The sequence below is a fragment of the Crinia signifera genome, chromosome 1 (assembly GCF_055691185.1).
Source record: "Crinia signifera chromosome 1, ASM5569118v1, whole genome shotgun sequence".
NCBI classification, from domain to species: Eukaryota; Metazoa; Chordata; class Amphibia; order Anura; family Myobatrachidae; genus Crinia; species Crinia signifera.
Window position 1 is genome coordinate 198,241,740 of NC_139217.1, and position 14,383 is coordinate 198,256,122.

General features: G+C 40.7%; 2 protein-coding genes across 6 annotated transcripts in view; one reads left to right on the plus strand and one right to left on the minus strand.

The window, feature by feature from the left end:
- Positions 1-14,383, plus strand: part of FAM13A (family with sequence similarity 13 member A) — a 191,701-nt gene that overhangs the window by 142,892 nt on the left and 34,426 nt on the right. For all 5 annotated transcript variants that reach the window (XM_083179126.1, XM_083179123.1, XM_083179125.1 and 2 more), the window contains 3 exons: positions 3,649-3,725; positions 4,954-4,996; positions 9,073-9,220. In XM_083179126.1, the coding sequence (XP_083035252.1) occupies positions 3,649-3,725; positions 4,954-4,996; positions 9,073-9,220 (268 nt within the window). The remainder of the gene's footprint in view (positions 1-3,648; positions 3,726-4,953; positions 4,997-9,072; positions 9,221-14,383) is intronic.
- LOC146066743 (putative E3 ubiquitin-protein ligase HERC6) overlaps positions 1-14,383 on the minus strand; it is a 437,857-nt gene that overhangs the window by 138,490 nt on the left and 284,984 nt on the right. The window lies entirely within an intron of this gene.

Consider the following 14,383-nt stretch of genomic DNA (forward strand, 5'->3'; position numbering starts at 1 on the left):
TTCACGTAGGACTTTCTTCGGGCTGCACCCACTCTGTGGAATGCCCTCCCAAGCACAATAAGACTCTCCTCCAGTCTCCAAACCTACAAGTGTTCCCTGAAAACTCACCTCTTCAGGCAAGCTTATCAAATTCCAGAACCAGACACTTTTACTTTCATATACCGTTCCTATCTAATCACAACCCCACTTTACAGTCCACACATATCCACTCTTTCTTTTTCACATTTTCCATCCTCCTGACCCATGGCCAAACTGCTTGGTCACCGTATCTTAGAGCACACCAAGAACCTTTGCATTCTGGTGGAATTAATGCAATAAAGAATAAAGTATCTATCCTTATGTATCAATGTCTATTTCGCTATAGATTGTAAGCTTGTGAGCAGGGCCCTCCTACCTTTGACTCTCTGTAAATACCCAGTTTGTTGTATCACTGTCTCCTATTGTAAAGTTCAATGGAATATGTTGCGCTATATAAGAAACTTTGGTACTTGTGTATTATCACGGCGTCCATTGCATACCACTAAATAAGGTATGCAATGGTATGCAATGTGATATTCACGTTAAATGACCCGGAATGTACAATTAAATATCGCATGCCAGCAAATGGGATGCGATGCGATGCGATTTTTAATTGTAGAAGCACCCTGATGGGTGCTTGCAATGTTAAATGCACCCCCATTGTTAATGCGACCCCCACTATCAACGCCAACCCGAAGCGTGGCAAGCGAAGTGGTATGCGTCCTCCGACCTTTTCATACCCCCACTATCGGCGTCAGCGTGGAGTTTATTTTAGATAGTGTGGCGAGTGCATCGAGCCACCGAGCCTGTAGAGTGGCGAGCGCACGCGGATTACTTTACATGTATTCCGCGTCCCCTCGCAGGGCTCGCTGCGCTCGTCACGCTTCCGGCTCGGTGGCTCGCTGCACTTGCCACACTATCTCAAATCAACTCCACGCCGACGTGGATAGTGGGGGTATGAAAAGGTCGGAGGATGCGTACCGCCGCCCCTCGCGGGCTCGCTGCTCTTGCCACGCTTCGGGTTGGCGATGATAGTGGGGGTGGCGTTGACAATGGGGGTGCATTTAACATTGTAAGCACCCATCAGGGTGCTTGTACAATTAAAAATCGCATCGCATGCCGCTATATTGCATGCAATGCGATGAGATGCAGTACGATGAACATCGTGGGCGCCGTGATAATACACTAGTACCGAAACTGTTAATAAATAAATGTATTGACCTTTTGACTGTCTCCCAATAATGGTCGACCTATTGACCTAATTACTGTTGACCCTATGACCCATACCAGATCCCAATGAGCACTTTTGGGTAAATTCATGTAATATTTGGGAAGACCTTGTTTTTATAATGTAACTGACTGAGTTTGCTGTAATGAACATTTTTTACTGATTGTGCTAAAATTCAGAAAAATACAAATACAATTAGAGCAGATAGTAGAAAGGAGAACATTATAGCTGCTCTGTGGTTAAGCACCCAGCCAGTTCTGTTCTGCTCTCCAGTGCTACTCATGTAAACTGATTGAAACCTTAAGATGATGACTAATCATAACTTGGCTCATTATAGTACTTCACCTTTCATGGTGAAGCCAGGGTACCACTTGCATTGGAAATATGTGCATCACGTCAGTTCTAATAGAAATAAAGTGCAGCAGCGAGGAGCTGATAGGACAGTGTGAAGTCTCATATGCACAATGACTTGGCCAAACCAAGTAGTGCTGACAGTTTATCTCCCCTTATGTGTGATGGTGACAGGGATTGTTCCCAGAGGCACACATGCTCTTTATGTTATAGGACAACAAAAAGTAGCCAAGAGGAGGTTTACACAGTCATCTATCAGTGAAAATGACTGAGTTTTTGAGCTGATATTTCAGCCTTTCTCTTATTAAATGCAGCAATAAAAGGGGTTCAGGTTTTTTTTTTTTTAATGAACACATCTTTGACATAAGGAATGCGCAACAATCAACGGCAGGCCAATCATTTCAAAATATTCAGCAGCCCCATCTTGCCGCCCAGATGGACCCTGCTGCCCGCCACTACTATGAGCTCATGGCCACCAGTTGGCCAGACCCCGCTGCCCTCCCCCTGCCACCACAGCAGCTCCCCGGGAGAACTACACTACATGTGTGTCGGCTTGTCAGCATCTGTCTGTCTCTCCCACCACCACCCTCTTTGACCCAGCGGCTGTTTGGCTCCAGCCCCCCACATTTACTCCCCCAACATGGTTGTGCCTGCTATTGAATCTTCACAGGTACTACTTTGTAATGTAATGTGAATAAGGATCAATACCTTACAGTATGTTTAGGGATTCCAATCCCAGGGCATTTGTTCAATCCCAGAATTCGGAATTTGCGCCCTAAGACCCTAATACCATTTTGGCCCTGCTATAGGGGTTCCTTAACATTGGAGCCACTGGTCTTTTTTTTTTTTTTTTTTTTATATACGGGGAATAGGTATAGGTTATACTCAATTGACTTGCAGGAAAGGTTTGGGCTACCTGTCTAATGCCTGCTGTGGGGTTTCAGTATGGAGACCAGGGGGTGGAGCTTGAGCCAGTAATAACATCATTATGATTATGTAAAGCTGTCAGTGTTGCTGGGCAGCTCTGCAGCTACAGTATGCTTCACTGCCAAAACCATGGAGTATGCAGAAAGCTATAGGGGAAATGAGGTGATAATATTGTACTAAGGGACGACATGAGCACTCATCTCTACCATTGGGTTACCCATTACTGCTTGTTTAAGGCCTTAGTGAGTGTCATTACCCTTCTCCCTTTCCCAACCGTTGTTCAGTTATTTATAATACATAAATATGAGTTCAAAAGATAAAGTGTTTTAATACCAATGATACATCTGACCGAGGGGTACATTTATTTAGCTCCGTGAAGTGATAAATTGTCTGTTGTGAAGTGATAAATTGTCACCGGACAATCAGCTCCTACCTGTCATTTTTCAAACCAAGCCTAGTAGTAGTTTGTTTATTTATAAGGCGTCACAAAGTGTCCACAGCGCCGTACATAGCAAACATAAAAACAAATTACAAGGTAACGTACAGGGTGCGTTGATAAAATACAGAGTAAATAGGGGTATAGCTGGTAGAACTAAAATCAGCATCAATAACTATAACTAATAAATAGCCTATAACTTCACAGTTAGGAGCTGGTTGGCCGGTGATAAAAACCGGACACGTTATCACTTCACCAAGCTTAATAAATCTGCTCCTGAATGCTATAAGTATAGGAAATACTGACACAGGGGTGAAGGCATGAAGCTTGGAGAAGTAGCATCTATCCCCATAATGTGGTGTGATGTGCAAGTTGATATAGCACCAGCCAATCAGCTCCAATATGTGAATTTTCAGTCAGTAGCTGTTTGGCTGGATCATTATCACCTTGTACATAATGTTCTCCATGTACATAATGTTCTCCATACATTCATCCCACAGTCCTTTAAAGAAATTTGGTTAAACGGATTTATATTACCAAATAATTCTATTTCTGTGCATGCAAAAGCATTTTGTTTTGGGCTCCAGAAAAAGATGCCTTTTTTAAATACTAGGAATAAAGCTGCAACATAATCTACCTCCTATCTGCAGTTCTCACACTTTTCTCTTTCTGACTGTTTCTGTTGCAGAGCACGGAAAGCTTTGTCACCTCCAGAAGTGTAGACAGACAGGAGTTCAGCAACATGGAAGTATTGTCAGAAACAAGGTAACTACTGTACATGGAGGCCTTTGCTGCATATTTCCAGTATAGAAATAACAAGTGTTCATTTAGGAGCCATATTATTTACTCTCCTGAGGTCTAAGGAAATATAAGGGTTGCTCAATCAAGCAGCAAAAAGACTAAATAAGTTGCCCGTAGCAATCAACCAGCTGGTTGGTTGCTATGGGCAGTTTCTCTCCACTGGCTTACGTCTCCATTGTTTTCACTGCTTGAATACAGTACATCAACCCCTAAGTGCCAGACATTTAGAACATTAGTGACATTTTTTTAAGAAACTACACTTTGCTAAAAACAGTATATTGAGGGTGACAGTTGTACTCAGGGGCTTGAGTGCAGAGTCAGCCACATTATTGTCATGTGTTCACACAGCCTGTGCTGCTGCCATTCCCACATGAGTTATACGGTACAGGCTGTCAGTCCGCTGCAGTGACAGAAATATCAGAGTGTTTGAGATTACTTTTGATAAGAGGTTTTCCAGCATAGACTTACATGCACAGCTGTGAGAGACATTTACTTTCTAGCCAGTACATATACTTTTCTAGCTTTAGGGTTCATTTGTTAATATACTTCAAAATATTATGTTATAATTGATTACTGATTAAATTGTGACACCATTACACATTCGAAATATCTATTTACCTATACTTGAGCATGCATCCTATCTGTATGTCTAGTACTTTTGTCTTGATCTGTATTGTACTTTTGTATCGCAATTCTACTTGGTCTTTTTTGTCTAGTTCTGCATTGTTGGTTTCTTGGTGAAAAATGGTCATCCACTGTGCAATGTAATTACTGCAGGTATCAAAGTCATTGGATGCTGGGAATGCATTTTACATTTGTTTAAATTTTAGGGTAGGATTGCTTCTTGCTCCTTGTGAAAGTATACAGTATACAGTGATACATTGGGAACTATTTTTGCTAATTAAATTGCTAAACTGAGGAAATGGTTTACAATTTGACAGTAGCTGTGATGCAGCCAGAAACTATTAATTTAAACATTTGAACAAGGTATTTTTTTTGTTTTGTTTTGTTTTGAAGTATTAATGATAATTGTGCCATACTTTGGTGGCTTTGTATAAGTCTGTACAGATTAGGTGGCAGCACTCCTTCCTGCTGAGTGTATGTGTGCATGTTGGGTTTACATACACTAGTGGCATTGTTCTCTTTTAGAAGCTTCAGATGAGAAATCTATCTATATTTTGTCTTTTTACAGCAAAGAGAATGAACATGACCAAGACGGTTTGCGATTACCACCGGTAAGCTTCTGTGAATATTGATTTTTTTTGTGGTTGTTGTTTTTGTGTCACAAAATCAAATAGGATTTTGCTTGCCATGATAATTTCTACAAACCTTCTGAAATGCAGGACACGGTACATCAAACTGAGCCCTTCATTCATAATCAAGCAAGTAATGCATTGGGCAGGTCAATTTACAGTCCCTTAATCAGCATAGTTTTGACATAACCTTATGGAATCATTAATTTGGACCTGTTACCGTGTGGAATTAAATTTACCCCCTGCTGTCCTGTCTTTTGATTAAAGGCTGTGGCAGCTGTCCAGTCAGTGCTATTGCCACATGAAATGTCAGCTGCTGGGTAATTCTCCTGCTAGCCACAGCAGGGTTGTCCTGGTAAGACTCCTGGCATTCCGCAGGTTTGGGGAGGGGCTGGGGAGCTTAACTTAAAATGATTTAAACAGGTTGACATCTGTAATGTCGCTTTGTCAACATGTTATGGAGATTCATTCATTTTAAAAGTGTGTATTTAGACTTATTCTACAATATCTACCTAAACTATATTGGAACTCCCTTATTTTCTTACTAAACTGCCATTACAGCATGCCAGTCTATTTGTTCATTTATGTATTTATTATATTGGGCATATTAAACCATGCGGCGGAGGGTTTGTTCTTCCTTCCCACTCAACCACTGCCACAGGCTGGAGGCTTTGGGTTCTCATGTAAGATTTGTGAAGACGGATTTTTTTGTTTTGCTGCCAGCTTTTCCATGCACATCATTTATGTTTCAACAATGATGTACTGCAGAGTGCTAAAACTTCCTGCAGATCCTTTCCAGATAAATGTGGGTTCTGCTTTTCATATGTGTCCAGTTTACAAGCAGTTCTGTCAGATGCTTTCTGTGTCTTCCAGATGTTTCTGACAGAAGAAATCCCAAGCTGGAACCATTTAAATGTATTTTTATAGCCTTCCCTGCTTTATTACAGTCTGATAGATTGTTTTTAACCCCTTAGCTGCTTAGTGTTGCTTGTGATTACTGAGAGGTGATCCCAACATCCTGCTAGCTTTGGCTGGACACAGTATAGCTGTATATATGCATGTCTAGTGTTGTCTTAATCCAGTTTAATGTAACAAGTCATTCAGTTTTTGGGGTGTATTCAATGCTGCCTGCGGGGGTTTTTATGGCGAGGATGGCTTGTTTTTGCCAAAAACAAGCCATCCTCGCTGTTAACCCCTGCGCCGGAGTATGACCGTATTTAACATTCCGGGGGGATCCTTGCTGTCAGAGGACAGCAAGGATTCCTCCAAACGGTGAGGTTTGTGGCTAATGAAGGGAGCACATTTTGGCGGCTGCGCACGCCATTTCCACCTCGCTGTAAAACCCCAGCGAGATGGAAGCGGCGTGTGCACGGGGGTCAGTTGAATACTGACACACGTCCTGTGACGGCGAGCAATCAGCACAGCTCGCTAAAGAGCATTGACTATACCCCTTTGAATAGGAATGAGTTTGTTGGATGTCCAGAATATAGTACATCACTTTTTAAAAAATTGATGATAATTTGTAATTGTGCAATAAAAATATGCTGAGCTGTCGTATTTTGGTACTCCGCAGAAGTTGATTTACAGTACTTTATTTTACCATTAAACCTGCAGATTGACCAGTAGTGCCCAAATGTTTTCATTCAATACAGCTGCTTGTCAAGGTGCATATACACTGGGGTTACTATCATTAGCACATCCTTAGTAAACAGGCTAAATCAAAATGCACCTGTGTGCTAGTGATCAGTTTAGAATAGGAGCCCGCAGGAAGAGGAATGGAGTTCTAAGTCACCCACCAGGTGATTTATGTCTATTGTTGTCATCCGGAACCTTCGCTCCCCCATAGTAACTCCAACATGTCTTTGGCCTGAGAAATGGACTGCAGGGAACAATGGGGGAATATGTGTGCAAAAACCTTCATATAGTGTAGCTATTACCAAGACCTGCTTCCGTAGTACTCACGGTGACTTTGCTATGTTGTTTTGAATGTATAAATAGAGATTATTTGTTTCCTCCTTAATTACAATCTGCAAAGTAGATTTTATGTGGTTTTCCATGTATTCCTCTGAATCTGTCAGGAATGAACAGTATTTTGAGTGGAAAAGGAGATTTTACTGAAAATGCAGACAAAAGACTTCCACAATGGCACAAAATCTTATTATGTGGTTTTAGGAGGTCATGCAAATGTGAAATTCCTATTAATTCCTTTGGTCTTTTAAGCTTGTTGCTGGGAGAGCTTGTAAACATAACTCTAGCAACAAGTCTGTCATTGTGATCAGTGATGGACCAAGTGCATAAGCTCTGGAGGTGGGAGGAAATATGTGACGCATGGTAAAATGCACCCACTTTCTTTTCTGTTTTGCAGGAGAGATTTTACACAGATAACGGCTCTAATGTCCGGTTATACTTACAGATTATATTATGGTTAGCAAGGGATCTGTTAAATGCATTTAGCTCCTAACATAAGCTACTGTATTTGTAATGGGCTGTTTACCAATTTGAGCAGATCTAAGGTACTTTGTATAGATTAGATCAAATAAGAATGAATGGGAAATAGGGATCAGCTTCAGGAAAAATAATTTCTACTGTTAATCTGAATCTAAAAGTATTTGATCATTTTGTTTTCTCTTAGCTGAGTTTAGATAATCAGGCTTCCCCACAGGGATGAAACCATAATTCTGTATTTGGCTGTGAAATGTCACGTTTCACTGTTGGACCTTTGCCTTAGGTGTCCCCAGTCCCATCTAAGCGATTACTTCTATAAAATATATATATATATATATATATATATATATATATATATATACACACATATATGAAATATACATCATACAAGCTGTCATCAATAAATATGACATTACACAAATAAAAGGTTACAGAATAATGCATATGGTGGGAGACAATATAGACAGCATCATAAAAATCAAACATGAAAAATAATATATGCATACAAAGTAATAAAATGAAAATGGAGGAATGCTATTTGATAAAGTGGTTCTGTTGTACCAAGTGGTCAACTTAACCATATTACGAACTTGGTCAATCATAGTCGGAAGCAAAGAAAGGAAATACGGCAGCCAAAGAAAATTGTAACTTATAGATTCGACCCAACAGTAATGTCAACAGTTCTGGTTGACGTATATCGTGTATATAGTGCAGAATATTTGTGTCTGTCAGCTGCTTTCTTTGAAAGGGTTAACATGAGACAAGCTGTATGCTTGAAAGGCATTGAGGTTTTCCAAATGATCTGACACTCCTCGCGCGCTCTCTCACTCTCTCACTCTCTCTCTATCTCTCTCTCATGCTATCCAGTGAACTATCTTTGTGTGATATTGGCTCTTACCCAACACTTGTATTGTTTCCAGCTGAGTTGCCAAACTCGGCTGCTGGCTCTATAAGCTCAGTGCTGCCTAAATGTCCAAAGCTCCCCTATAAATAGCATTAGAGTGCGCCCTCCTCCTCCTCCACAGGACAAGGGAAGTCATTGCAACCAGCACATGATTTAGTTGGCATAGAATGATTAGCAGTGGCTGCAGAGGGAATCGGATGCATGTTTTTCTTCACACTATCGCCTGCTCAGCCTTCTTGCCTGAAGGGAGTTCATCGAAGAGTGTGGTTGCTGCATCAGCCCTAGCAACAGCAAAAACACTTCCACGCGTTGATGTTTTTTTTTTTTTTTTTTTTGCATCGTCATTGCTGCTATCAACAAAAGGGAGTGGCAATTCCTCAAAGACCAATCTGAGAAACCATGCAAATAAATGTGATGTAGCGGAATAGACAAATGGTTTAAGGAATGAGGCTGCTATTTTCTTTAGGAGCGAGGGAAAGTTCAGGGCACACAGAGGGGCGTTGTGCTCTTCAGGCGGATCATTTCACCAATTAGCATGCAAGGGTCACAAAGCATGGAATCACTGAGTACAGGGAAATAGCTTGAGCTGTGGATTTTGTCCTCCCCTCCTGTGCAGTGTGAGGAATTTGACACTGCATTAACTACTGTTTTGTATTTTTTCTTTTTCAAAAAGAAAACGGTTTTCTGAAGACCTTTTTTTTTCCCCCAGACTGTAAAAATGAAGATTCAGGAGCAACAGACTAACTCTGAAATAAGACCACAAAGAAGCCTCGAGGTAGATGTTGGTCAGGAAGGCTTTGTCCCAGAGGTACCTCGCCTGGACCTCACCTCTCTTTGTGATGACACCAGCTGGGAAGGTAGGGAACATTTGCATGCTGTGTTTTATATGCATATGTTGTTAATTTTTTTAATGATATTTGTTCTTCATATCAACCCAAGAGTTCTATGTTTTACCTGTCCGTTGGTTCGTAACCTGGGATTCTAGTATCCAGGTCATAACTAGACACAGGGAAAAGGAGTGTTTTAGATAGCTCTAGCTCCATCAATTAAAGTAGGGCCATAATAACAAATTAAAGTGTATCCCTATCAAATTCCACCTATGGACCTATTGCCATTGCAAAATATACTGTATAATATACAGTACAGTATATCTCCCTTATTAAATTCACATAAATGATCTCAGCAAGAACTAGCAATTCTACCTGTTTGTAACGATACTTTTTTGTTGTTATTTTTATCAATTGAGTAAGGGACGTTTTAGTTGTGCTAGATGTTTTGCAGCTGACACTTTAAAGAGGCTCAACAATATGTCCTGTATGACATGCATGCATTACTACATTCCTGACATTTTATTTACAATCAGACAAGGTCAAAAACGGACTGATATCTAAAAATGTCCATTAGATTATGATTTGATCAGTTATCGTAAAATATAAATGTGTTATTGTTTCATACACAGCATCTTCTACGTTAATAAACTGAACAATGATGTGTTTTGGTGAAATAATGAATATTCTAGCTTTTTTTGTTAATGTCAGCTTGAAGATTTGTATTTCCACATTTAGGATGAGTGTACACTGACAAATGTGATGTATTTAGCTCTTGTTATACATTTTGCTTAAGCGGCATTGCATTTGTATGCACTTGATATGACAGATTGTACCTTGAATGTTCATCATTAGGATAGAATCGGTCGCCGGACTCCTCCCACACCCATTCTGTTCCTGTAATCTGCATCACCATAACTTATCATTTCATTGCCAGACATTTGTTGCCTATGTTAGGCTATTAATTCTGAATCTACTTGGTGTTTCTGTGGCCATGTTGTTGCAGCTCCATTGGAGAAAAAAAAACAACATTCTTTTATTAACACCGATATATTGCTTCCTAAATGCTTTGTTCCATTTTAAAACATTCTCAGTATTTATAGTATTTATGGTTTTGATTACTTTGAATATAGAGGTCACTGTTGACGATGTAAACACTTTTGGTTGTAATATTCGAAATTACACTGAAAAAATCAACAGCAACTTTGGTCTTTCTTAAATAGATGCTGCTTAACTATAACATGCTATGTTTCAGGCTGATCTGATAATGCTTGATTTGGCCGTAACTTAATTTTTAAAGGTTTGTTTGATTTTTGCACCTACAGAATGAATTGGCCTTACAGTTACTGAACTATTTCCATTATAGTTCCAACATACTCACACTATTATATCAGGCTTTATAGTATATTTGTAAATTTGGACAGTCTAGCACAGGGGTGGCCAAACCGGTCCTTGAGATCTACCAACAATCCACGGTTTCCAAATCACCTAGCTGGTGCACCTAGCTAGGGATATTCTTACATAGTATTGTGCTGTCATTTTTTCAGGCTTCCTCCTTTAAGGGGTCGGTCTTGTTGTTTGCGAAGGGTGCAATGTCCCCCTGCCATAGCATAGGATTGACCCCTAAGTTTTAATGACATCAATATGCCAGTATCAGATCTTTTTTTCCAGCAATAGCTGCTAAACAACACAAGTAGTATGTGACGGCACTTCTATAGTTAAAGATTTGTTGTGACATGTATGACTTTCTGCCACATGCTCTCAGTTTATGGAAGGTTTGTTTGGATGTCTGCCCGTGTTTCTTATGGGTGAATGCACTTTTTGCTAAATTCCGTGCACACTCCAATGCATGGCATGACTTCAGTGCTAGAGCTGAGCTCTAGGAATGGGTGGGGGGGGGTGGGGGGTCTCTTCCTGGCCAATGCTTCAGGTCTGGTTTTCCGATCAACCAATTTTATTTACAAGATCTATATTTAAATAAAGATAAAATAAAGTGTAAATTAAATGCAGAAGAATAACAGATGGTTGATAGACATCTGCTGTTCTACCAGAATGTTTTTTTTTCTGTTTAAACGGAGCATCTGATATCCTCCTCACACGATGAAGAGCAATACAGGCACCCAGAAAGTCGCTTTTCTGTATCCAGGGCCACTCGGGTCCCAGGAGTACATGTCTGTGTTCTGTGCTTTTAGTCAGGGTTTCACAAACTCTGGCCACAAGGTACCCTAACAGTCCAGGTCTTTAGGTTATGGGGGGTATGCAATCTGGGATCATGGCTGTCGATCCCCACCAACAGCCGTGATCCTGGCCCGTTTGCGGTCAGATCGACCGCATAACGACAGACGGGATTCAATGTCCCACCTGCCGCACAGCGCAAAGAGGGCGTGGCTGCGAAAACGGCCGTGGATTGTCGATCTGCGGCCGGGATTGCGACAATCCACGGCGGTTATCGGCAGAACGGGCCTGATCCCTTCTGAAGTCGGGCCCATTCTGCCGTGATCCCGCATCAATGCTGTCGTTAAAGACCGCATTGAATAGGGAGCCGCCGCTATTTCCCACGTCGGAAATAGCAGCGGCACATTGCATACCCCCCTATATCTGTTTTTCTGCGTGGATGGTATTGTTAACAACAAAGCACCCAGTGTGTGCCCAGCATAATTACTCTTTTGCAGAAAGGTATCCTTTCGATAAGTCGAAAACATCATATTGTTGACATTGATAACGTCGACATATACAATTGGGCCACATAAGCAAAATGGCAACATATGAAAAGGTCAACATGCTTTTAAATTTTTGTTTTATTTTTTGAACTTTTTTATACTTTATCATCCCCCGATTAGGTACGAAAGTGTGCCAAGTGCAGCTAGCCCATAGTATGGTGAGCATAACGGTACCCTAATTTGTGGTCCATGTGCTGAAATCTACAAGTTGACACAAAAAACGTGAAGACATGTCAACCTTTTCATGTGTCAAACATTGCCATGCTGTTCTTTTCAGTGTCAGCCATATCCGTGTCAACCATTTGGTGTTGACCTATCGACTGTCAACCTAGTCACTGTTGACCCTTTATACCATATCCTTGCAGAAGAACATAATTTATGTGAGGTACTAATCCTCCACTGACCATTACAGAAATGAGTGAACCTTTTTATTTATACACCACAAAAAATAAACAACAAATATAACAAACACTATCTGTAATATTAGGGAGTGTAGGCCAAAACTTAGCAATAACTAGTTTGATCCATTAAATGGCATCAAGCAGACCTGCTAAACTGTCATCAAAGTTCTTCAATTTACTCTTAACAGCAGGTTTGAGCAGCTTACAGCTCAAAGCCACCCAGTGTGTATGGCCCGGCGATGAGTGCTGCTGCACGCTCCCGAAACAGCGCTGGGAAAGCTGTTCATCTGCTGGTTATACCAGCAGATGAGCGGCTTTCAGGACGGCTCTGCATAGTGCTCCGCTATGCAACGCCCCCCTCCGTTGGTGCCAGGTAGGGGGAAAGCCGCTCAGTGTGTATGCACTGAGCGGCTTTCCCCGCATCAATGATAGCGATCATCACTTTCCGTACACGCTGGGCATGGTGTGTATGGACCATTAGAGAGAGCGCGAAATGGCCAAAATTCTGCGCCCTAGAATAGAGGTAATTATACAGCTGTTAGTGGATCTTTTGCATAAAGGTCATTAGCACAGTATGTATATGTCCATGTCCAATATCTGGGAAATACAGATCACATGTAGCTCTTATAGGTGCATGTGTAAAGTAACCAAATTTAATCCTAACATGTACCCAGTAGTGGTGCATGACACATTACGCTGTGAGATGACCACAGCTTCCTGAGACAAAATATATGTTGATCGTTAAGTATATTTATCTACAGTTTATAAATAACAGACTAGTGGGAAAATGTGGATATTTCGGCCAGGGTTATCCAATTCGCTCCGATGCACAGCACTTATTGGTATTAAGCGCCCAAAGCATAATGCACGATAAGCAGCCGCTGTTTTTGTGCTATAAAGTTTTGGTGTGGAACCTTATCCCAGACCCATTTTATCGCCTGAAAAAAGGCAATAAAAATGGGCTCTAATTGGATAGTTCAATATACTGTCAGGCTTCTTTCGCCCATTTTTAAAGTGCGGTAAATTTATACCGACAATTGAATACCAGTCCTAGTGTGTACTCCAAGCTTCTGTGTAATGGTCCAAAATGTCTTTACAAACATCCTGATTCTTTGTATACTGGGTAGTGTGCATTATGTTGGTAACTCTCATTAACCAGTGTAATTACTGCTGCATAAGTCCTTATATACCAAGAGGGTCAGTACAGCACTGATATTTACTGTACACAATACTGGCTGTACTTCAGGCACTAGCATTACAACATGGATATACCAGGTTACGCTAGGCTCATTCCAATAGGATTATCGCCCTGTGTAAGGGGGCTACTGTAGTTGAAGGAGGAGGCGGCACCTGATTTGCATTTACAGTCTACTTTATTTGTGGGTAAGAAAACAAATATTTGTTTAACCCTTTGCGTGCCAAATTAATTTGTCAAAATAGGTGTGAAAATTGCCAATTGACATTTGTATTCATCTTAGTGACCTGCAATATTTACCTTTTTTATATAGGAAATGTAATCTGCCTTTACACAACTATTTTTATTTTACATTTCTATAACAAATGTGAGCCACACTGGCATTTTAGTGGCTATTTTGAACATCTCTCAGATGTTGGCACTCAAAGGGTTAATGACAAATTATGAATCAAGGAGTCACTCACTCGTTGGGGAAGGGAGATTTCATATACTACTAACCAATCGTCAGCCAGTTTACAGGTACAATGTACAAGTCCATTTCATGCTGCTATTTTCATACATTTAGGCTTCTCCTTGAATTCACAAGAATTGTTCATGGTACTGACAGGAGATTTCTTCGTATGGATCAGTAATCTAAAAAATGAGCAAACCAGTGTACTAGAAAAACAGCCTGTATGCATATTATTCCATAGTGCTCTTCTTTGGAGCATTTTCTTGTCCTGGTTTCCTGGTCTAGGTTCTGAATGACAGAATATTATGGGGAACACACAGTCACTCCATAAGTGTCTGCTATATTACTCTCCCCTTAATATAAAAAGAGATATGTCCTTTCTTCAAAAGCAAAACCAGACAAGAAAAAAAATGCACATTTGAGATC